Below are 26,126 nucleotides of genomic sequence, written 5' to 3'. Positions count from 1 at the left end.
AGACAGACCGGCAGAGAAAGGCAGATATACATAGTAAAGACAGAACAGATAGACAGAGAATATGGTAAATGTGCAGGTATGAGAATTATCCTTTTGAGAATTTTCTTTTTGTTGCCCAAATTTCAGTGTTTAGCCTGTTTTCAAGCATTTTGCCAGATTATACATGCTTTTTCCTTTTTTATCTTCAGGATGTTCCTGCTTTTTGCATTGATATGTATTCAATGTATTCTCGTGCCTGTATGTCATCTAAACCTGGATGAATTACACTACATCCTAAGGTTTAAAATAAATACTGATGAGCATTTTTTGGCAAGCAATCCAATGTTCTTATCATGTGGTGATCTAGGAACTAGAAATCAGCTGTACTTTGAAAAAACTAGAGCATTCCTACAAAGTTCATAATAGTTATCAATAAGGCTGATTTTAGTGACACTATTAAACCATCACTAATCTAAGTTAAAGCTGCATATTTAAACAGAATGTTAAGAAATTACATTTCGTAATTTTTTGTGACATGCTCAAGCCAAATATGTCGACCATATTCAATGTTGATTTCTCTAGCTGTATTAGATTGTAAAGCTACTGGCTCTGGTCAATAAATTTACTGGCTCAGCTTCAATTACCGCTGCAAATTGAAGAAGTATGTTGTTATGTGACCATTTACCAAACTTATATGTATATGTTGTTTGTATTTTAACATTTATTTCTTTGCCCGGTCTTAAATAGTTTGTTAAGTCAAACTCAATTTTAACATTTGATTGTTCAGAAAAATTATACAATTGCACAAATTGCAATTTGCTATGCTCTAAGAGTAGATTGTCAAAAAAGTTAGAAAATAAAAATATAAATTACACAGAGGTAGACTATAGAAACTATGTCTCAAATGTCTTTCGCATCTCTTTAATTATATATCTTGTCTCATATTATATCAAATTCTACTGGCCTGTGGGGTAAGTATTAATGAATTTTTACTCTCCTGACGCAAAATCTACTGTCTTTGGACTGCCTCGCCACTGCTTAAATTGGAACCTGTACTCTTTCTTGCTGCACTTTTAAAAGGGATTTTTATTCCCAAATGTGATGCTCATTTTTTATAACATCTAAAATTGTATTGTGAGTGTTCTACTTTCATGCACATGTGGAATCAATTACGTCTAAATATTGAATCCAATTAAATGACTACAGGACACCACTTTGTGGTAATGACATGATTACCAGTATCTTGGAGCCCTTATAAAGTGATCCTTAGGAAGACTTAAGATGTCCTAATTATAACAGATAATCTAGACGGGGATAGGAGCCATCTCTTGTCTGACTGATGACTGTGGGTTGTCTGCTATAATAAGTCCTGCTATTTCTAAGTTCTTTGGATGTGTTGGTCAGGTGTTTTCTGATAGTAATGTTTGTTATAGTTATGATGATAGTGATTATGGACTTGGACCTCATAAGCTTCCTCACCATGAGGTGATTGAGATTGGGCTATTCCAGTTGAAATCCATACACTCCCTAAGGAAGACAAGACCTTAATATTCCACACAGGGAGTGTGATTTTCAAATGGGATTAACTGAATGGATGACTCCATTTGAAATCTACAGCTCTTGTGTGGGAGATTAAGGTCATGTCTTCCATATGGGGCGTATGGATTTCAACTGGAATAGCCCATTGACAAGACTTTAATTATATTGGACAATTGCTGTCTTCATGTCTGGCATTCTTTGCAGGAAAAGAAGAAGAATAAGGAAAAGAAATAAGTTGCACATTAACTAGCTTGCATATTGAGATTCGCAAACTGAAAACAAAAGAAAGCCATATAATCTCTTAGTAATACAGAAAGGATAATTTTTTGTGTCAAATTAAATGACACATTCATAGTTTCAAATTGGTAGCTGGCTACCCATCCCTCGTTGCGTGCCCTTGTCACATGTTCACATGGTCAGGAGTAAGGCAGTTGGGCTAGCATGTGCGATTCGAATCTGCCACTGTGAAATCCAACATGGCATTACTCTCAACTTGAGACGAGATAGAGGAGTACTTGTGAGGCAGTTGTAACTGTACAGGGATCATATTCAAATTGGTGGCTACACATCCCTCATTGTCATACAGTCGATCATTTTGCCAGCAAAATATATATCAACATTGATACTTGAACGAAAATCACTTTTGGAGCTTTTCACATGAAAGGTGTAAGAAGTATAATTAAGGAGAAGTTTAAGGAGAAGAATATAAGAAATTGCCCCTATATGATGTGCAACAATCCTAGGGGACAGGGGGATGTGCCCCTACCACCCTCCCCCACTTTTTGACAAAATGACCCATTTTTGATTCTTTTCCGCCACTTTTTGACAAATCATGCTGAATATCCCCCTCACATTTCAAGACGGATTGACGCTAAGTGATGATGGCAGCCCTATACTGATCACAATTAGAATAAACACATACCATTATTTAAGGGTGCTCTATTTTGAAAGCATGAAGAAAACAGTTTCAAGTCAAATTCAGTGGCAGGGTCAGGATTTAAAATCACAACTTGCATATTTTTTCCAAAATATTGATAAGTTGGAACTTGGTCTGATGTTTTGGGTGTAGCAATAACTAGTGTGTGAACCTAACTCTCATGCCTACTTCAAAGTTAATACACAACGATTTTTGGAGAGGAAAAATTAAAAGTTTGTGATGTTATTTGCCGGGGTCACTCCCATTGTGGCCTGTACACCATCCGCGATAATGAAAACGCGTAAAAGGGTCGTTTTTGTGGGTAGGCACGATCCAGCGTATCGCGTTTAGGGTGTCAAAAACATGAAAAATTGGAAAAAGGGTAGCAAAATTGCAATTTCTAAATACGCTGAAATGAAATTTAGGGTATGAAATTTGATGTTAGGAATGAAATCCCTGTTTAGGGTGTCGTTTTAGCCAAGGGTTAAATCCTTGTTTAGGGTGCTTTTCAAAAGTTGATTATCGCGGATGGTGTACAGTCCACAATGGGAGTGACCCCCCCCGGGTTATTTGGTTTTTCTTTATTTGGACTTCCCACATTCTCAAACCCTGCTTAAATTCCTGCTGTCCTAAGCAAGTGCCTGCCATCATTATTTGTATCAACAGGTAGTCTTGCATTCCAGGCTGCATACTTACTAGCATGGTGCAGTCTGAATATTTCACGCATCTACATCATCAGGTGTCTGTTGACGTCAAACAAAATCAACTAAATGGCTTATGCGGTCAGCATGAAACTTGGTAAATTGGTGTAATTGTTATTGAGTTATATGATAGCCGAAGTTTCAGATTTAATATATGTCAACAGAAAACGTTGTGACACAAATGCGGTTGAACACAAAGTGTTTGCTTTCAGGGAGAATTTTGAACAAGAGGAAAGTATGAGCTGTGGGTCCAATATGATATGGAAAATGTGGGAATGTTTTTGATGGGATAATGCAAATCAGAATACTGTGACCCAACATTATAACTATAGGGACTTGCTGGGAGAAGACAAAATTGAAATAATTATATCCGGTGTTTTTTAACGAGTGGTGCAAATTGTGGAAATAAGGACTCAAAACATGAGACAAGCCATCCAAAGGTGGGGGGGGGCCTCACCACTTAGCCCCCTCTGGATTTGCCCCTGGATATGTTTTATATGAATCAAGAAACCTGTTGATTCCAAATCAAAAGCAATTTACTAAATCGACTAATTGACTAATAATCTTGTGATGCAGTTTGTTCCCATTATTAAAATACCAACCTGGAGTTTTTGGTGTAATTATTCTGTATGAAGAGCAGATGCAAAAGCCGATAAATGCCATTCAATCTTTTTTCAAACTGCCCTATAATGCTAGCTTTAAATTTATCAGTTCAATACAACAAGGTTATCTTCTTGATAGCTGACAAATTGATGGGGAATTGACACCTACTTCAAAAATGACAAGTTAATTTCCCAAAACTGTCATATAATGCTATTTTTAAATTTACACCCTACTTTCAAATTCAAAGTTTGTTTTTTTAAACTATGATCAAAAGTGGGACATGTTTTCTTACTATTTTCTTTATATTTGACCAGTCATGCTTGCATATCTCTCAAATTGAGACAAATTGATACGTTGGATTTCTTCATATTATATTCAGTAAAGTGTCGTATTAAAATGTCTCAAATGTTCACATTAAATCTTATGTATGTCATCATGATATGAAAGAAATGCTGCAAGGATGTTAAAAATTAGATTTCTATTTTTGCCAGATGTGTTGAATCTTAAGATAATTTTTCATAAAGAACTTTTGACTTGAAAGTGAACCATGAACAGGATTAGAACCATGAGTGATAACTCATGTCAGGAATTAATTCCTAGGTGTTCATTGAATGTTACAAAAAAGGCAAATGTTGACTGACCATTTGGGTTGAATTCTTCAGAAGTATAAAAAGTGCACTATGGTTGTTGAGGAGCACCCACAACCTTATCTGTTAGTTCTGTGTTCCACACCATACCAAAGTTCAATATTTATATAAGAATAAAGATTTCAGGGGGAGGAGGGTAGGCATACTTGTTGTCCTAAAAAGCTGAGTATCCCACACTATTCCTATCAGTGGTACAGTGCTTTAATTCTACGAATTCAATTTGAAAAACATTCGAAATAAAGAAAACAAAAAGTTGAATCAGAGGGAGAAGGGTAGGCCTATTTATATCCTAAAAAGTTCAAATAAGCCAACAAGTTAATTCAGAGGGAGGAGGGGGTACTTATTAGCCATAGTTTAAATTTTTGTTTATTTGGTAGGAGTACTCCATGTTTACTTGGGACTTAAAAGCAATGAAATAAGAACATTAAAAACTTTCTCTGCATGTACAATCAATCCAGTAACAGTACTTTTCAATACCTTGAATGTGCTGGTTAAAAAATGGTCCACTGTCATATCCTACAGGCTCTATAAGCTTTACCAAATGTATTCTCACAGGTTGCAGCTTATACTTTGAATATTTCAAGAGCGTGATCGGGAATGATTTGTTCTTTCCTTCCAAAATAACCCTGAACTTTTTACAGAGCAAATTTTAACATTCAGAATGAATTATATGTTGGATAAAACATTAAGTATGTGTGAACCCACCGGGCTCTGATCATGATAATTGGTTGATGTCATAAGGATTCAAATCCTATGCAATTCTGCAATGTTCAACAAGTGTTTCAATGCTACATTTAGAATGTCTCATTAACCCTAACACCCCAGTTGCTTTTTGGTGAGGGGGAAGGAAAGGAAGAAGAAGAAGAGAAAACCTTTTTTCTGGGTGCAGTTTTGAACCAGAGACGTGCACAGGCCTTCATTGCCATGGGGTTTGCCCGGCCAAACTTTTTACGTCGCCATATCACTGTTCGCGTGATGACGTAATTGCATCATGTGGGATACCTGCTCATGCATATGCTGTTGGATTTGAGGTTTTTTGATGTTTGGTACAGTTAGGGTTATTATTCACATCAAGTTAAAAAATTAAGAGGTTATTAACTCTAACGCCCCGGTTGCTTTTTGTTGAGGGGAAGGGAAAAAGGAAGAAGAAGAAGAGAAAACTCTTTTTCCCGGGTGTGGTTTTGAACCACAACCCCTCGGGTGCCAGAGACGTGCACGGGCCTACCTTGCCACGGGGGTGTAGCTTTACTGGCCAAGCTTTCCATCGCCATATCACTGTTCGCATGATGACACAATGGCATCACATGGGATACCCGCCCATGCATATGCTGTTGGAATTGAGGTTTTTTGATGTTTGGTACGTTTAGGGTTAAAGAAGCAGGCAGGGTTTGCTCCCCAGTTCTGAAGGGACAATAAGTTTTGGTCCTTTCTTTCAAACCTTCAGCATGCCTTATGGAACAAACCAAAATATTGATGAAGTCCTGTAAATGTAAAACCGATTTACCCCGGGGGGGGGCGGGCACTCCCACTTTGGAGGTGACACGTATGTAGGGCTGTTAAGACCCCCTTTTTCAGCGTCGCTGTCACCCAAAGACCCCATATTTTTTTACGAAACACATGCACTGTCACCCGAAGACCCTTATTTTTCCATTTGATCTGTCACCCAAAGACCCTTACAAGTTCAATTTGAACAGCAACTTTCATTTATCACTGATTTTGTTACTTATTGTGAAAAAACAAAAGAAACTTGAAGCCATTTAGAACTAGAAATTTGATTTTCGAGGTTTCTGTGGCGCTGTTTTGGCTCTCACCCAAAGATTCCATTTGAAAAAAAGGTCATGTACCTACCCAATGACCCCATATTTTTTACATTTTGCTCTCACCGAATGTCCCTTAGTGTGAAAGTGCCAGCCCTACACCTATATCCATTTTATATTGAAGTGCCCCCGGATTTACCACTGTGTAACATACTAAGTATGTAATGCAGTATCTTAATCGGTAACACAGCTTCTCCATCTTCATCCGCCATTTGCATCTGTGATGGAGCATGATTTTGGACTTTCATGCGAAACTTTAACATTTTTTAAAGTTTCATCTCAGATTTTATTATACTATTCAGCAAATTTCTTCAACAGAGTCCATCTGCTCTGTCTGATTTTCAGGCAAAAAAAAACTATGTCGCATGATGCGTTGCAGCTTGACCAACGAATAAGGTGCCAATGTGATGATGATGTGATTAAATTAGCCAATCAGAACCCCACTTCTGTATATGCCATAAACTGTGCCAAATTGGCAGACCTCTGAAGAAAGGTGTTGTAAACTATAATGTCATTTCATTCTGTGACACTATGTTCAAATGTATCAATAATTATAACTTTGACTTTTGAAAATGAGGCTTTCCATTTGAAAGCTATAAGCCCCTATGGAAGCACAGTCTTGACATCTTTCACATAAATGTAGGTAGGCACTATAGAGCTGATAATAAACCATAATACAGCTCCATGGTTGCCACAAATGGCATTGCATGATTTGTTAGACGCGATAATGTTCGACCCTCATGAATATTATGAAAGCTTTTAGGAGAATAATCAGTCTCACTTACTTCAAAAGTGAAGGTCTGATATTGACAATGAAGTCAGTAATGGACTATTCCAGTTGAAATCCCTAACACCCTATGGAAGACATGACCTTAATCTCCCACACTGAGGGAGGGGTGTAGATTTCAACTGGGGTTACCTGACTGGATGAATCCATCTACACCCCCTGTGTGGGAGATTAAGGTCATGTCTTCCATAGGGGGTATATGCATTTCAACTGGAATAACCCAAATTGGTAGCAAGTTTTGGAGCTTGGGGACAAACTGCAAAGGAGGCAGCTATCCCATCAGGAATGGAAATATACAGTTTGCCACTTGCCAGACTTAATTCTCTCCACATGGGTGTCAACTGCAGACGACAAGTTTCATTTTTTTTTTTAATTCACAACAATTTCAGAGAAGTACATTCTCATGACCAAATTTAGAATCTGAATGAAAAATGCATTAAAATGAGTACAAACAAGCCTAGTATTGGCTCAGAGGCTCTTGAGATAGCTTTTGATATTTTGAGAAAATCATTTCAAAACTTGCACTTTTTATGTTGAAGGCTTTGGATGGCATGCAGAATATTAACTGTAAGTGACTATTCAAACTTGATGAATTGTAACAGCAGATTGTACAAGCATGCAATTCAACGTGAAATAGACTAAACATTGTAGAAGTGTAGAAATTAACACCCTTATTGGAAATTAACTGGTAATAGCCTTATTGTGTCACTGTAAGATTTCCTTTTTGTATTCCGCCTAGATCTCTCGGTGTGACAGTTCCACGATACAAGCAAATGGCAATGCCAGAGAGTCTCTATCTTATTTCCTGTCACGCTTTAACAGTGTGATATATTCCAAGACTAGTATAAGACCTAATTTGTCCTCTTTTCCAGCTATATTTTCCATGAAATGTGAAAAAATAGTTGGGCTAGGCAAAGCACATGAAGGAGCAATAGTTTAGTCTATAATTATAATGTTCCTCAGGTAAATGATAGGCATGTGAAGTTTCAGGTTTAAACCCATTGTTCAAATTGTCCACACATTCTTCAGCCTGTTTTCTGCCCTTGTTAGCTGATTTCATGTCTTTTGAAGACTGGAAACAAGACCAATCACAACCGGAAGTCAGTTTCCCGGGAAAGTGGATCAGATGTTTCACATCTGAAGAAGTCCTCCGACGTGTAGGACGAAATATTAGAGAGTAAGTAAAAACTTACTGGTTTTGTCAAGCGAAAATTTCTAATTGATTTCATGTGTTTTCATCAACACTTTACTTTTACATTGATAGCTCTGGAATATTTTGAGGGATGGGAGGTACGTAATGATATATGTCCATCATTAAACCTCCTGGGTCAGTTTCACCCAATAGCCCTCCAACTCTTCTAGTTGTGGCTGACTAGTGTCACCCACTCATAATTTTCAATTCTATTTTAAGTTATGGAGAGTGTCAAGGAAGCTGTATTCATCTGGACTATGAATAGTGATCTCACTGAGGACCAGAGAAAAGGGCAGTTGAACCCACCCAATTTAAACGTAAGGATAAATGAAAAGTGCCGGTGCAAACTCCAGATAAAAAAATTCTGAAGCAGGGCGGATGCAGGATTTCTGAGGATGCAGGAGGGGTCTGAGTGTCTAAATTGGTAAAAAGAGGGGCTGAGTGGCTGATATATCGCAAAACAGGCTGAATTTGCATGATTTAGATGTCAAAAGAGGGGTCCAGGCCCCATCAGCTCCCCCTCCCCCGGATCCACCCATGTGAGAATACACCGATACAGGAATCAAACTCACATCCATCTACATGCAGAGGCAGATGCCCTACCTATTAGATTATCAGCTCAAAGAGATCAAATTTGATGAATAGTTATTAAGGACCAACAATTAGGGACAGAACAAATTTTGCAGAGCATCTCCTTTGATGTCTAATGGTATTTGATGTGGATAATCCAAGATGAAAACCAAACCCTATATGTTAAACTTATCAAGCATTGAATAAAACTTGGATGTGTGACAATAAAGCTTGCTATTTCAAACTATTGGAAATATACCTTTTGAGAGACCCAAACTTGTGTGTGAAGGGGCAAAATGTGAACTTCTCCATACAGATACTGTTGGGTCCTGACTGAAGTAATCTGGGGACTGACTCAAGGACCACTTATTCCATGAATCCTGTAAACCGATGATGTTATCCTTTAAACCATCTGCAATTTTAGACCTTTTTAGAAGGCTGATGTTTGATTGCATGCAGCAAGTGACCTTTCATAATAGGGACACTTCACTAAGTATAAACTTCAAGGCAGGTCATTTCTAGGAGCACATTTCCTTGTATGTCTGCCCCTTTCTCTGGACCAAATTTCCCTTTCCTGACCAACTGAGTGTAAAATTTCATGTCGTTGTTTGATTGTTTCTGACGAGAGATTGTTACTGACAAGAGATGTAATTATTAACTTGATTTTTATTGCTTACTGTCTGGTGGACACCTGCATTATGAACCGATAAAAATGGTCTGCCTTCACTCTGAAGCCAGAAATGAACAATGATAACACAAATGACAATAAAATTAAATTTGTCAGGATAATGCATTAATTGTTTGTTTGTTTCTTGACTTCATGTAGTCTGCATTGGGCAAATCCAGTTAAAATCCACACACCCAATATGAAAGACATGACCTTAATCTCCCACACAGAGAGTGTGAATTTCAAATGGGGTTACCTGAATGGATGACTCCATTTGAAATCTACACCCCTGTGAGGGAGATTAAGGTCATGTCTTCCACAGGGGTGTGTGGATTACAAGTTCAATAGCCTAATTCAAGCATTATAACTTTTGTCACTTTGTTACCATTTCAAGTCACAGGAAATAAATAAAATATCATGCAAGATAATTTCTATATTGCAGGAATTCTTCAACCTAGTTTTCAACCAATATCTAAACTGGGCTTTGTAATCATTGAATGATTATTTATTTACAATAAATTCAGCATACATACATAGTCAAGAAAACATATCTTTATTTGATTTTTCCATACAGATGACATGATATTAGCCAGTGCATACCTAGTGGAATTATTGGGCCTGATTTGTGACTGTGAAAAGTTGGATTTTGGGAATTACCGCACATGATGCTTGCACAATGCGGGGGGAGGGGGATGGATCTTCCAGAGAACAGAAAGGACATAGACTTGCTGGGACTTTGAAAATGCATGCCTTCTATGTACTGTCAATCATTGCTGTCAAATTTGCATGGTCATCTTCAGGGGTCAGTCTTGATTGACATTGTGTTCCCTTTCTTTTACCTGTTTCTACCTTGATATTAAAAGTTAACAGAATGATTCAATTTATTCTAAAATTCAATCAATTTATTTTGACCCAATTCTGGTTTGTTTTACTGTCACTAATAAGTAGGTCAGATACTGACTGTACTAAGTGATGTTTTCCTTGATGGAAAGGTTTGTGCTGAATGTTCTAATAAGATGTGCATTTCCTAAGTTGTGTGCTTTGGGGATTGTTCACACCAGATTCCTATTTGCTGCCAACCTCAGAGGTACACTGCTGGTAACAGTGCAGTACCAATCAAGTACCAGTGTGTGTACTGTACATGTGATTCCACACAGGTACTCTAGAGCACCAATGGAATAGCTGGACAGCAATGTACCTCTGGTAGTGTTAGTTTTGCTGCTGGAGATATACTTTGTACCCATCTGCCTGTTTTTGAAGAAATCAAATTACGCATTATGCCTGTGATTTGTAAATGTGTGATGATGCAGCAAACTGACTCACTTAGGCTAAAATAAAGATTAATTTGTCTTTTCATTGCTTATTTTAAAGAATAAAATAAGCTGAAATGTCATAAAAATTGGACCTGCAATTTGAGAGGTGTGATAATTTTCATTAGGGCTGAATACTTCATAACCATTTGTGATGTGATCTGCAAGCTAAATAAGCCATGGAAATAGTTGATTTGTGGTGATATTGATTGAGTTGTAAGGGAAAGGGCAAGGACTCTTTTAAAGCAGCACGTTTGACCTATATTACATTATATGTTACTATTATTGGAAAGAGTAGATTTGTGGTGACAATTGATTATTTGTAAGTGAAAGGGCAAGCAGTGTATTTAACCTATATTACATTAGAAATAAAAATAAATGTTTGCAATGTCTATTGAATTTGCAGGAGAGCATTAAATAGCTCTTCTGGAGCCTTCAAGGAGAGCTGTTTAGAGCATTTACTATATAATATAACAGTCAGAATTAATAGGTAAATTTTCACGGGAAAATTTTCTGGACACGTGACACCCATGGGCGCAGACATATTAGCATTATGGAATGTGACCCCGAGCACAGCGGGTCACACCGACATCGCCTGGCTAATAATTATTTGGTGCAGCAGTGACATTAAAATGAATACACGGGATCGATACACGTGAATTGCTATGCGACGATTTTGATATCAGACGAAAATCTTGAATACTGAGTTAGAAAATGATGAATATCTCCGTAAATGAATTTTTCTCAAGAAACCAGATGTGGTCTCATACACTTGAAAATATGTGTTGAACAGATATTATAGTCGTTAGCGTGCGCTTTGAAAATTGGCCGTGCGCTTTGAACTCAAAATGTGACCAAGACTCTTAATTTTATATTATGTTGGTCTTGTATGGACTACAGCGCACAGCAGGCTATAGAGGCACGCACTCAAGTGGAGAGATGATAACCATTGACCGCAATTTCGGATACAAGCTTGCTCACAGAGCGAAAATCAATTACCCGTCTATGTCAGTAGCCTTAGTCAGGTCACTTCGCTAATAATATGCATCTCATAAGGTCCGAATAAAATGGTCATGTGTGGCTGTGGATTCAACCTACCATGGCGATTTCTACTATGAAGATATCGGGGCGATGTCACTGTGCGGGTGTTCCTCCAATGTATTTGAATAGGAAGAATTCTTCCTTTGAGGCAAAATAAGTTACTTGTCGCAAGTTAATAATGTTATGGTAAGAGTTTCCGTAGATAAATATTTTTTTCCGTAGATAGATATTTTTGAAATTACGTTTTGATGATATTGTGAAAAATTAAGATAACATAATATTCAATAAATTTGCAATGCACAAATTTCTATCAAAATTGCGGTCAAAATACTATTCCAATTCAAAATTACTAAGACTTGAATAGCGAGGTCACCGCCGGGGGTCAGAGATCAGGCTCGAGGTTACACTCACATTGATAAGCATTGGTCACGTGTCCAGAAAATTTTCCTATGAAAATATACCTTTTAATGTTGGCTGTATAAGGAGAAAATGGTTAACTAAGGAGAGCTAAAATCACTCTCCTATATCAGATTTAAGGAGAGCAGTAGAGAGTGATTGTTCTTGTTGTTCTCAAAAGGTACCAGTAGTCCAGTACACACCATTGCTAGTGAGATACATCAGAATCATTTCACTTCTACACAGGCGCAATATAGGCGCAGCTCCTCTCAGTACTTATATTGCAATTACTGTTATCCGTTAACAGCTCCCCATTACACCTGGGTGGAGTGAGACAAGTGAGGTAAAATACCTTGCCCAGGTGCATTACACATTGATATTGCTGTGCTTTCAAACCCATGCCTGAATAGCTACCCTGTGATTAGGCCAAAAAAAAGGTTTGTCTCAAAGCTCACATGCGCATTTATAACATCGCTCGATTTGAAAAAAAAAAAGAAATGCAGAAATTTGTTTTATTTAAAAAAAAAAAATTATTTAATTTTTTGCGAAAATCAGATTTTTTTTTTTTTTCAAAATACCATAAGAACACCAAGTCAGGGGGAAAAAAATCGCATTTTCCATTTGTTTTCAATCACTCATGAGCTTTGAGACTAACCTTTTTTTTTTTTGCCTTATAAGTTGAAGTCTTTACCACTATCCTACTGTGCCTTCAATACACATGTAGATGTGATTTGTAAAAGCTAATACTTTGTGGCAAAAATAGGTCAAAAGCTTGCCACACCCAAATTCAGAACTAACATACAGGTAGTTGTATACATCATTCTGTGTAACATGCAGGTGAAATGTTAGGAAGGGCTTATTTCCTTAGTGTAATTCCTACAGGATAGGTATCAGGCCACACTTCACAACCAGTTTACTATTGATTGCTACAATTTAGGAATAGGTTTCTCAATATGACACTTCTTTTTTAGTTTTTTTTGCATAATGATAATATGTCATATTCAGGATCCAACTGATGTGTCAGAGTATACTGACATAACCCATAGGCCTAGAAGGGATCGGATAGCAATGTTAGAACAGTATTTTTTCATTGTGGGACATGAAAGTACATCAGACACACCAAATTGCATTCTGAATACGAGGAATGTCCTGGTGATATCACTATGAAATAATTTTGATTTGTATGAAATATGCGATATATTACAAATTTGATGGCAAATTATTAAAAATTGATATTTTTGATATTTAACAATCCTGGAGGTTAACTTTATAAATCTTATGATATGTACTTAAGGGGGTACTATACCCCTGGCCAATTTTGTGCCTATTTTTGCATTTTCTCAAAAATGATAGAGCATTGATGACAAGTTAAAGATGTGTATATTATAGGGGTAAGAACTACAACTGCTGCACTGGAAATTTTATTTCAGCACAGACAACAGTTGTGGAGTTAGTCAAAAATGAGGGGAAACCAATATTTGATCAATAAATCAATAACTACTTGCCTTGAGTTGCTGAATTTTCAGTGCAGTAACTGTAGTCCTTGCCCCTATAATATGCATATCTTACTAGTCACCAATGCGCTATAATTTTTGAGACAAATGCAAAAATAGGCACAAAATTTGCCAGGGGTGTAGTACCCCCTTAAAGTGTATGTAGCTGACAGGAAAAGCCAATTCCATCATTTGAAAATGTTGACCTTTCATATTGAAGATACATTTTTCCCCAAAAGACCTAACATTTTTAGGTCTTTGTGGGGGAAAATGACAATATTTGTCATTTTTAAAAAATGTCAAAAATGTCAATTTGTAATATTATATTTCAAAAAATCAAAATAGTTTGATATCAGAAGGACATTCCTTGTATTCAGAATGCAATTTGGTGTGACGATATGCTCTCAGGTCCCACACAAAAATACTGTGCAAAGGTGGGTGACTGGGCCCTTAAACACTAAATATACATTTAACACATCTTTAGTTTGATCAATTTTATAAAGTAGAGAACATTGTGCAAATTAATTGCAATACATATTCACGCCAATATTGGTTTTGGACAAGGGAAGGGAACAAGCAATTTCCAAAACATAGCACAGAAAGATCATTTGTATTTTCTACTATTTACAAATCACATGTACATGGAGCACACTTATAGAGTCTCAATGTCTCAATAAAAGTATTAGAGGTCATGAAAAGTTTCAAATCAGACTAGCACTTTATTTTACATATCCACCTGAGGGAGATGATACAACTTCAAAGACAACACGTACCTCTGTGGTTTATTCTCTGTTTCCTGAAGATCAGTCCTTTTGATGTGTTGGTGGTTTCTGTATTTCCTTCATGTGGTTATGACAAAACCTAATACTCTGATGACAAATCTATTTGAATCATCTTCTGCATTCTGTTACTGTTCCACCTGGGGTGTTGGATTGTTGCAATCAGTTACATGATTAATTAACAAGCTAATGCAAATAAGCATTTGAATATCAAAAATAACTGACTCTGTAGAAATTTAGGAGCATTTTGGTTCAAAGTTTTCCTATGCACCCTAGGATTATTCTTGAAAAACGGAGTGTAAAAAGGCAGATCTTTAAAAATACCTTGTACAATGGATTAAATAAAAAAAAAGCAACCCCCTTAATACCATGCATGGATTGAACTATAAAAACAACCATTCCATGATACACATTATTATTGAGTACTGAGAGAAGGTGTCCATTGAATAGCAAGCTTTTGTGCCAAAAAAGATACCATATCTCAGAAATGGCTACATTTGTTGCCATTAGTGCAAATCTACACTTGTTTGTTTTTTAACCAGTCAGTCCGGGTGGACATGCAAGCTTAAAAGCTATAGACGAATCTCACGAGCCAAGTCATGGTCAGGATTTGGTAGTTTGCACCAAACTAGTGTTTTGACCACCCAATTGTGTGAATAAAAGCCGCCTTAGAGAAGATGCAAGGACAAGGAGGGTTAATAGAATAATATATACAATAGAGATAATTCCGCAGGTAATCCCGTTGAATCTATTCATACATAGTCATTTTGTTTGCAAGTACTAGACATCCATTTGAACTAGCGTTTGATATGGTGTATGACTTTATTTTCTTTGTACCGCACATAAAAGGCAATAGACCATGTAGAAGCTGTGTGTTTTGCCGAAGGGAATTCTATTGTGTTGTAAACTTTCATCATTCTTTTGTCTACGTGTATTTTCGACGCAGGTGCAAAACGGGTGATGGAATGCAGTTTAAAATTCCTGCCAAGGCCGAATCATTTCACATTTTGGGTGCATTGTAGCAGACGGGGACCCAGTTATGGCTGCCAGTGAGGTGTAGGAATGCGTGAAATGAGATTTGTCTATAAGCATGCTGGCCTGTATGAAGAGAAAACTAGAAAGAAACAAATCCTAAAATCATACGAAAAAAGACCTCATATACATTTGCTTCAATCAAAAGTTAATTATTCACAATCAAGGAAAATATTAGCATGTGTGGCATACTAAATGTAAATGATCACCTCTCTCCCCCCATCAGTTCAATGTTGATGAAAGAGCTTTTGACATCGGGCAGTCCATGCTCAGCAACATTGATTGAGGGGGACTGGGGAGGGAAGGGGAAAGGGGAAGATTTGTCTAACAAGTATTTTTGGAAAATCTTAGATCATCATACAGGTATCAGAGTCCAACACAAAGCCTATGCTACAACAATGAAGAGTTCCAACATATTGTTAAATAATATTTAAGTGTGCCAACTATTTTCCCCTTGATTGCAGCTACAATGTCCCAGAACAGTTTGCTTCAGCCTTCATGTGACAAAATCTATTCAAAGCATATACCATGGGCAATAGAAATATTCTTTCCACTCCCTTCTTTTTTACGAAGTGAAAGTTTGACTCTTAAGATTTACATATTATATGATTTTCTGCTGAAAAGTGAAACATTTAACTCACTAAACTCAGTCACGAGTACACTTCCTACTTCAGCGCCTATTGGGTGAAGTAGTTTCCCATTTGGGTGCGGTTCTTGGTAAGTGGTGACAACTTTACAAAAATAAACGTTACAAAATCAAAGAAGAAACGCAGAATGGCTTCTTCTGTTTTATAAAGGCAAGGGCATTCCCTTTCCGTTCTTTAACCCTAACACCATTAGAAAATTTGTTGAAATCACATTGCAAGTCACTAGACTCCCGGGGGGAATAAATGTAGGCATTTATTTAACACTTTTTGAACAGGTACCAAAGCGCTTTATTTTTCTCTGCCATTGGGATATTTCACACTATTTGGCAGCCAACAATGATGGACGCCATGTATGACTACCCCTAAATGTAGGTATTTATATACCACCTTAAGAACACATACCAAAGCGCGGCTTTACATTTCTTTTGCTGCCACTCGGATATTTCACACCATTTGGCAGCCAACAATAATGGCGCCATTATACCCCCAAACAGCTGCGAAGTTGCTGAAAAGAATATTCCCATTGAAGCACGCATTATATTGGGGCCTCTGCTACACTTCCTATGCACATATGTAAAATCGGAGTCACATTAATTATTTTCTTATTTCGGCGATAAAATGCGAATATTCAAATGGAGAAAGGTTTGATTCTAAATTGCAATTTTTAACCCTGGGGTTTACCAGAACTACATATAGGCTAAACTGTTTACTGACCAAACTGATACTGAAATGGGGACCTGAAAGATCAACACAACACCGGTGGATCCAGGGGGGCTGTTATGATCCAGGGGGAGGGTGGAGGGGCGCTCGCCCTTGGTATATCCCAAAAAAATATTTTTTGAGCATTTTCGAGTATTTAATAGTGTAAAATGATGCACCAAATGGCTTCAATCGGACCCCATTTTGCAAAATTTTCCAACTTAGGAAAGTTAAGAAAAATAGGTCTTTGGGATAGGATCACATCTGAATAATGGAGGGCAAATGGGGGCAGCGTATACATACATTCATACATCCCTACCCAGTGCCGGTGGGCAGTGCCAGAAATCTTTTTGGGGGGGGCATTGGGGGCAGAGTAAATTTCAGGGGGGTAAAGCTAACAAATTTTGCTCAAAATTGTCGCAACAATTGGAAATTTTGGGCAAGAGTTCTGACTTTTGCATTTGCCCCTTTATGCCCCCCCTTGGCATCGCCACTGTTCCTACCCTTAACCCCCCCCCCCCCCTGGACTAGACTGACCAGAAGAGTTTGCAGAATGGAATAATACATGTCAGTGATCAGTGATGCTTTATTTGTGTCTACTTGAATATTATGTTTTTGTGTTTTATTATACTATATTCCATCAGGTTGTATTCTATTAATTCATGTCCTCAGTTGTCAATCATCCAGGTAATCAATGCAACAGGTACAATCATAATTGGTTGTAATACAAAAAGGTGTAATATCATTGATGACGTAGGTTGTAATTAATTTGAATTGAATTGGAATTAGTACTAATTTGAATTAATTAGTAATCATAAAGACGTAATTTGTACTACCACTGTTTACAAGGTGAACAAATCATCAATCGCATCACAAACAGAACTATAAGTTAAACAATATTGCTCTAAAGATTGACATGTAAATTTCACCAAAATTAAATCTTTCAGTGTCTTCTCCATAAAAATACCCTGACACAGACAATTTATTGAGTAATAAGTATCTTTTTTAGCCTGGTCCATCATCAGACCCAAGTGTATCTCCATGTGGAGGGACCTTTTAAACAAACAAATAAACAAATGCACATGTTGTGTCAGAGAACCTTGTTAAATTATGCATCACAATTAACATTGCACTTTTTTCTTCTTTTTCCCCCTTAGTTGATGACTGCTACATTAGATGGAAAACTAAGACTGTACAGTGATAGGTAGCAGTACATGAGTAGCTGACATCACCAATCTGCCAGGTAGGTTGATCATACGGCACGGTGAAGTTGGCTCGAGATTAGAGATTAGACATTCGTTATTCCGTTGAATATTACACTTTAATCGTTTTTCTGCATCGATCAAGGATACTGGAGTCATTTAAGACCGTTTTTGGACTTTCAAAACTTTTGGCTCAAAAATTTCAAAATTTCAAAACTTCAATCTTTGGCCGAATCCGACCTAATAATCACTTTTATGTATCGATCAAGTGTTCTGGAGTATTTTGACACTAATTTTGGATATTCAAACATTTTGGCCAAAAATGTCAAACATTTGAAGTTCGTTATTTGGGTGAAATTTTGAATGCCCCAAAATGGTTAAAAAAAGATTTAAGAAGACTTAAACTATACATAAGAGTTGTTTTTAGGTCGAAATTTGGCCAGATAACAAAGATCCAAAATTTTGAATATTTTGGCCAAAATTTTCGGATGTCCAAAAAATAGTGTCAAAAAACTGTAGAAGACTTGAACGATACATAAGAGTTGTTTTTAGGTCGACATTCATCAAAATAAAGAATTTCAAAAACTTTTTATTCAACGTATTGAATTATTCAATTGCGAATGTCTAATCTCTTATCTCGAGCCAACTTCACCACGCTGATCATACCATAGACCAAAGAAACAAAGGGACTGCGAACAGCTAGCTGCTGCTATATACACTGAAGCACTGCTTCTGACAGTGGAGTCTTATTGGTAGCAGACCCTTAGCACCCGGGTGCCCATATTAGTCAATTTTGGGGGAGGGGATTGGGGGACGCTTTCAAAACAATGGAAGTGAAAGTCAAAATTGTGAATTTACACATATAAATATTGAAAATATGGTTAAAATATTTCATAACTCTAAGAAGCTGGAAGTTTAATGGAACTGATATAGTTTCTTGAATTAAATCCTTTTAAATATAATTAAACTAAGTTTATAGGTTAAACTCAGCACTCGAAAATCGCAAAATGGCAATAGCACTTGAGAATTACTCTGGAAAATTGCAGAATTGCTTCAATTTCTTTGGGATAAATTTGGGAGCAAACTTAGAGATTGGAATCCTCAAGACAGTTCACACGGCTGATTTCCCGAATTTTTTCTAGAGAATTGTGTTGCTTAAACAAAAAGCCCTCCATATGGACGTGCCTACTACACAGTCTTTACCAATGATAAGTTCACACGTTAACTGTAGGTAACAGTATGTGACATACAATACTGCCACCTCTTGGTGCATTGATTTCTTTAATCCTGTGCAAGGTGGCACTTAAATGCATGCCAAGGTAATCAAAGCAATTATGATGTCAATTAATTGCACCTGTTACAAGCACATCTTTAAAGGTGCACTCAGTAATATCATGGAAGTACTAGGTAATATGCATGCAACGTTCACAGGAATTAGGATTTCAGTATTGTGTGGAACAAGCGAACATATGAAACAATGTTGCGCAATTGGAGAAATTCATTGCAATGTTTCTCAGAACTGCATTGTCACTAGTGAAGCTAAAGAACCGTTTCCAAATTACACTAATACATATCTTTAAAAGTATATGTGGTACCATAAAAACAACATAGTTTTTCATTTTCAAGCAGATATTTTCACACCTTTATGGCTATATCTAACAATCTTAACAACTAAAAAGAAACCTCTTCATTTTTATTGATAAAATACTTGTTTTCAGGGTTGCTAACATTTGTCAACCCATTTTCGCAAATGTGGCAGTTGAAACTTTGGACTAATAGACAAAATCAACTCAAAATATAACAATATAAAATTGGACTGAAATTGTATTATTTTCAGATTAAAATAAATGATTTTCTGATCAGGTTCTGAATTCATGGGACCATAGTGTAAAGTTGCATATTATATGATTCATCATCATCTGTATTTTTTGGTCTAGTATAAATTTGTTGTAAACAGAAACTAAGTATATAAATGCAATATGTAAGTGTGACATATGATAGGGGTTAAACAAAAAGAATAGTGATCCATAGGCTGCATGTAGAAAGATACACATGATCAGTGCACTGTGACCCACTTGATAACTCTATACAAAATGTGTCAAGGAAAGTTTAGGATTAGTGCTTCCCATTGCAGGTTCCTCAACTTGTCATATTCATACTCAAACTAAAAGACAATTTCAAAATAATATCTTTAATTGTGTATACCAAGGGAGAGCATCGTCTTTCAATCCAGGAAATATGTGTCTTTCTTCCCCCTGATAAGAGATCTTCTTCAAGGTTCCCTGTGGTATAGACAATCAATACTAATCCTGGCAAGGAAGACAAATCTATCTATAGTCATGAAGTGTCAAAAGGGAGGGGTTAATCTAATGTCTTCAGAGTCACCAAGGGCATGTATGGTCTGTATTCATTTATAACATTATATCCATAGGACATTGGCCCCTGGCATCTCTATAAGGGCATTGGCCTGAAGCCATTTTTCGTATCTTGTCATTTGTGTCATCTTTCAGCAGATTAAACGTGATCGTTTTGGACTACAGGACTTACAATAGAAGACAAAAGGCAGTGTTTTGTGGTTTAGAGGTTACTCAGAATACAGGACCTGTAAATTGGGAACAGATTTCAGATTTTCGTACTCTGAATGCATGATCCAACGAGAATGACTAGTGCCCTTATGACTTTTTGTGACTAGTAAAACTATTGACAAGGGGGATGGCTGCCTGTCCTCATATCATCTACACTTTCCTATATCAAAATTGAGATTTTCAACCAGTGAACCTCATTAGTCTCATTTATGTTTCATCATGTGTGCATCTAATTTTATTTTTAGATTTTATTTAAACCGGGTACTACTATTTTTTTATTTTTTTATAAGCCAATGTATGGCAAGTTGTGAGATTTAGATGTGTAGGAAATTTTGCACATTTTCGTAAAATCTTGAGAGTTGACAGTTGCCTTTCCCTCCTTCCCCCTGGAAAATCTTGGCTATGCTACAGCTGTAGCCAGATTGAGGCCAGGCAGTTGCCCTTGTTTTGAAAAGTGTATAAAGAAACAGTGAAAGGAAGGCACTGCACTGAATACCTTTGCATTATTCTTCTAAGCATTTCTAGCATTGTATATTTAAAATCGGCATAAACTCAACAGGTTTGAAGTGGTGGTTATGGTTACTCAATAGAGATGAAAGTGGCATAATGATACTGAGATATCCTCTATCGATAAATTATGTTTTGCAGAAATTATGTAGCACTGATAAGGCAAAAGCAAAAAGATTGGTCTCAGGAGAAAATTAAAAAAACAAACCAAAAACAAACCAGCAAAGTGGTATGCATTTTTTTAATTGCATTTTTAGCCCACTTTTGGTTTCATTCACTTGCGGCCATACATATACACCAAAATTAAATATTAAAAAGCTATGCCTGTGATATCCTAAGACAAATCTCTCTCCTTTATGGCCTAAAGTCAATGACTTCTTGTTGTCCTTCCCAATATAACTTATTTTAACTTCTTATTATCGTCGTTTGAAGATTTGTCCTTAATTGGTTCACATCAATATATCAAAAATTGTGGCAATAAGACCACTAAACGGCTTGAATATTTTGTGTCATTATTAATAAAAAATCCCATTAATTAATATTTCATATTCTGTAAACGCTAAAAGATTTTTTTAAGAATCACTAAAGTAAGTTCAAATTATATTATATCGTAATGAATTCCAGACTGCAGCAGTGATGAATGGGCTATTCCAGTTGAAATCCATACACCCCTGTAGAATACATGACCTCAATCTCCCACTCAGGGAGTGTGAATTTCAAATGGGATTACATTTGAAATCTACAACCTGTGTGAGCAATTAAGGTCAAGTCTTCCATAGAGGGTGTATGGATTTCAATTGGAATAGCTCAAGTTGGTGGCTATTCACTGTGTCGTTAACAAACCTTTTCATATTAGTCCTTTTTGATCAGCCGAAATTATTCTTGACAATAATTGGAGGCGATGACACTCAAAGTGTGTTGTTAATTAGCTTGTGACACACTGACACAATTCTTCATGGTCATTTCACAAGAAAGAAGAAATTCAGGAATATAAATTTCATCACCTGTTTCTTTGTAAGATGAACTTCTTTTATCAATGGGTGACTCCATGCAGCAGGGGAGATCCATATTAATCCAGATCAATTATGTACTCCAGTGATCCGCATCATATGTAGTGTACATGATATGCGTACTGTGAGCTGAAGAGGGGAAATGATTGCTTAATGAGCATTATGTGTCTTGTATTTAGTGCATTACAGTGTGTGGGTATTGTAGGGCAGCATGGGAGGGTCTTATCCCTTTCAGACCTACTAAGCAAACTGCCCCTGTAGGGTGCTCATATTGCAATGTGGTGCACAAGAAAAGTCCATAATACACCTTTTTCGTTAATTGACTACTTGATGTTGGCGGTGTTTGGCTCTGCTAACTCCAATTTGGCCAGAGTTAGCGAAGCTGAAACTGAAAGCGAGGCTAAAGATGTAAATTACATATACGCCTTATTATGCAAAGTTAATTAGCCAAGTAACTATAAGGACTATCTAGCTAAGACTGACACAATAGAAGTTTATTGTGTTCAGCATTTTGCATAATTAATTAGGGTTAATTATTTGAAAAAATAAGATGAATTCTAATTAATTATGCAGATCAAAATTAATAAAATGCTAAATGTAATATACTTCTATTTTACGTATACTACATAGTTACTTGGAAAATTAACTTTGTCTCGCTTTCAGTTTCCTGCTTCGATAACTCCGGCCTATTGGAGTTAGCAGAGCCAAATGCCACCTATGACAGCTTAGTGGTCATTACAAAAAAGGTGTATTGATCCACATCTATAGAAGTCCACATTGATTCGGATCTCACTGTCATGTGTAGTCACCCAATATCTCTTATCAACTAAATCCAATCTTAATCTTTATTTTTGTCTCAAGGTTACAATAATAATTTATTTCTTACTTTTGTTTTATTTTTTTAATTCTTTACAGTTACTCGGTCAGTTACATTGTGTTCATCACATTTCACATCACATCCTGAAACTTTACCTGACTCAAAGTGGTACAATTTATTTGGATTTACACTCAACTGCAATGACACTTCACTTGAAAAACAACGTACATTGCCTTGCTGCTTGTTCTGTATACAAATTACCGTAACATTGTGATCAATATGGACACCTAAAATATCAAGATGACTTCACATCAACACTTAATTTGTTCACGGAAGAACATTTACCCAAAGAATACTTTGATGTACCAAAGGGACAAGTTACACTTTGATGCAAAATATGACTATATATGTAAGACATTTTAACTTAATGATTGACTTCATTTACATAGAGCCTGAAGTCAACTTTTTTGTGTGTAAACAGGGTGGCCGCATTTCTAATGTCAACCTCGAGCATTAACATTTGTCAAATTCAAACTCAACTTCAAACTCCAACTTTCGTAGTGTAAACGAACACAGGACTAGAAGTCGACTTCATCATGCTCATAAAAGTTATTTGAAGCATGAGCAAGTGATGGCGTAACAGTGAATTCACAATTTAAACACCCTGTTGAATTGAAGTAGATTTCTCCCGGTATGAGACACAAGAATGTTTAAGGGCACTATCTGTGATCGGAAAAGTCGGAAAATCTAAAAACTCAGATTTGTTGTATTTTAATTGTAATTGGAAAGAGAGAGAGAGAGAGAAAGCAAAGGAACATGACATATGGAGAGACAAACAGACAGACACAGTGATAGAGAAAGAGACACAGAAATGGGATGTAATCTTCATTTAAGAATGAAAAAATACTAAAAAATCACGTGATTCGTATCATCAGCACAGGAGATACACACCATATAAGATGCATATAGCCCAAGCAAGACAAGTCAACAATTTCTTTGGAGTGGTGATGCTTTTAATTTTCAATGCCCTGTATGATATTACCTGACAAAATTACAGCTCTTTGCATATTGATTGGATGCAAGTTAAAATTACGGCATTAGTGACTGTTATTTTATATTCTACACCTTGATAAACATTATTCCATCCAAATATGTATATTGATTTTATTATTATTTGTATGAAATGCATTAGATATATAATGTTGAATAAATGATTATATTCTATCATATATCTGGTCAACATGGTTGTATTATTGCTTTAGTTATGCTGATTTATTCTTGTTATTATCATAAAAGTGCTTTATGTAATTATGTTTGAACGGTATGTTTGAATTGCTAGATAATTGAAAAATCTGGATATGAATTATGTATGATTCTGCATTGAATATCCAAAGTGCTAAATATGGGATAACAAAAAATAACTCAATTGGCGTAATTATGCTTGAAGATGGCATTGCTTTAGATATGCCAAGTTAATCTTGTTATTATCATAAAAGTGCTTTATGTTTGACCGGGATATAAATTATGTGTGATTTTGCATTGAATGTCCAAAGTGCTAAATACAGGATAAGAAAAAATAACTCAATTTGCGTAATAATTATGCTTAAAGATAGTGTTTGGGTGGTTTATGCGATATAGATATCTTCTTATAAATGCTTCAGAAGGTTCAGAAGAGTTATTCTTGTTATTATCGGAAAAGTGCTTTATGTTTAACAGGGGTGTATGACTTGCCAGATAATTGAAAAATAACTAAAATAACTAAATTGGCATAATTATGCTTAAAGATAGTGTTTGGGTGGTTTATGTTAATATGTCCTTATAAATGGTGTCAAAGGTGTCAAAGCCACAGCAGCTGAAAGGGCTATCCTAGTATACTTTGCGGTAATAGTAGAACTGATAATGCGAAATTCCCTCACTTCAACTATCGATTATCAGGGATGCTTATGCGTAGCATTTTGTTTGGAGCAAAGAATATTATGACCTCTAAAGTATTGCAAAACTATAGCTCTCAAAATTGTGTAGGCCCTGTACAGAGCAAGCAGATCCACTCCATATGCATGATGGGATAGTCCCTTCAGCTGCAGAGTGTCAAAGTATAAAAATGTGTTTTCCATGATCTGCATAAAATAGGTAGGAGGTTTAGATTGAATATAATATTTTCAATCCCTTCAAAAATCTGTGCCTATATTAGAAAAATGTATAACTTAAAGCCAAAATATATGATCTCTGATGTCAAATTTTGATTATGTTTTTGTTTCACAAAATTGATAATAATATTACTAATAACTGTTAGGAAGTTTTCTTATTTATTTCCTGGATCCATTTCAAGCCAAAATAACAAGGTAAAATGAAAAATAACCAATAATTTTCTTAGCCATTATATTCATATGATAACTGTGGAGCTCTGTGGGGGTTTTATTATTGTGTAATATAATAATGAATTAAAAACTTGCTCCGTTCTATTACAAACACAACAAATGGCTGATTCCAATTAGGTGTAACTTAAAATGTAACTTACTTTATTGAAAAGATCATTATTACGCCTTTAAATCCTAGGCCTACGTGGATAGCATGTATAGCTAACAGCTTTGCACATAGATAATATGCCTCTTAATAAAAATTGCCCCAAATAGATGAAATGAAATCAAAGAAAATCTAATTACCATTAAATGCTGGGTATGCCACATCTTTGACCTTCACCTTGGCTTACATAATTCATTGTCTCTATTTATGACATCACAAATTTGTTGAAAAACAGAAAACCAGCCCCATACCAAAGCTTCCATAACACTGCTGCATATCCTGTAACTGTCAAAAACAGCAAGACATAGTGTTGTCAACTTCCGAACAAAATTCCGGGCATCTCGCTCGGCGCTGTCGGTTCTCTATTGGCTACCTGTGATGCGCAAACCTTGGGACGTATCTATTTTTACTCATCCCGTGTTTATCTAAGCAATGTTTGCAATGAATTCCCTGTGGTTTCTCCAATAAATGACACAAATGGTGAAGCTTTATTGTTTCTAAGTTAACTAGTAACAAGAAACTCCCTGTATCAGCTGGATGAGTTGAACTTGGATTCTGATGGTTTTGTGATCTGATTTGTGGTATTTCAGTACCGTATTTGACCTTATTAGTGCCCCTTCCCTAATGAGTGCCCCTTACATAATTTGCCTCTGTCTAAGCACCCCTT

At 36.3% G+C, this 26,126-nt stretch overlaps 1 protein-coding gene across 1 annotated transcript in view; it reads left to right on the top strand.

The window, feature by feature from the left end:
• The window catches only part of LOC140152989 (WD repeat-containing protein 27-like), a 73,553-nt gene extending 49,405 nt beyond the window's left edge, over positions 1–24,148 (top strand). Inside the window, exons 23-24 of the mRNA XM_072175559.1 lie at positions 17,973–18,058; positions 23,035–24,148. Of these exons, the coding sequence (XP_072031660.1) occupies positions 17,973–18,023 (51 nt within the window). The 3' untranslated portion in view covers positions 18,024–18,058; positions 23,035–24,148. The remainder of the gene's footprint in view (positions 1–17,972; positions 18,059–23,034) is intronic.
• The last annotated feature ends 1,978 nt before the right edge of the window (positions 24,149–26,126 follow it).

The sequence above is a fragment of the Amphiura filiformis genome, chromosome 5 (assembly GCF_039555335.1).
Source record: "Amphiura filiformis chromosome 5, Afil_fr2py, whole genome shotgun sequence".
Lineage (NCBI taxonomy): Eukaryota > Metazoa > Echinodermata > Ophiuroidea > Amphilepidida > Amphiuridae > Amphiura > Amphiura filiformis.
The sequence above is the reverse complement of the archived record's forward strand: the minus strand, read 5'-3'. Positions and strand labels throughout refer to the sequence as shown.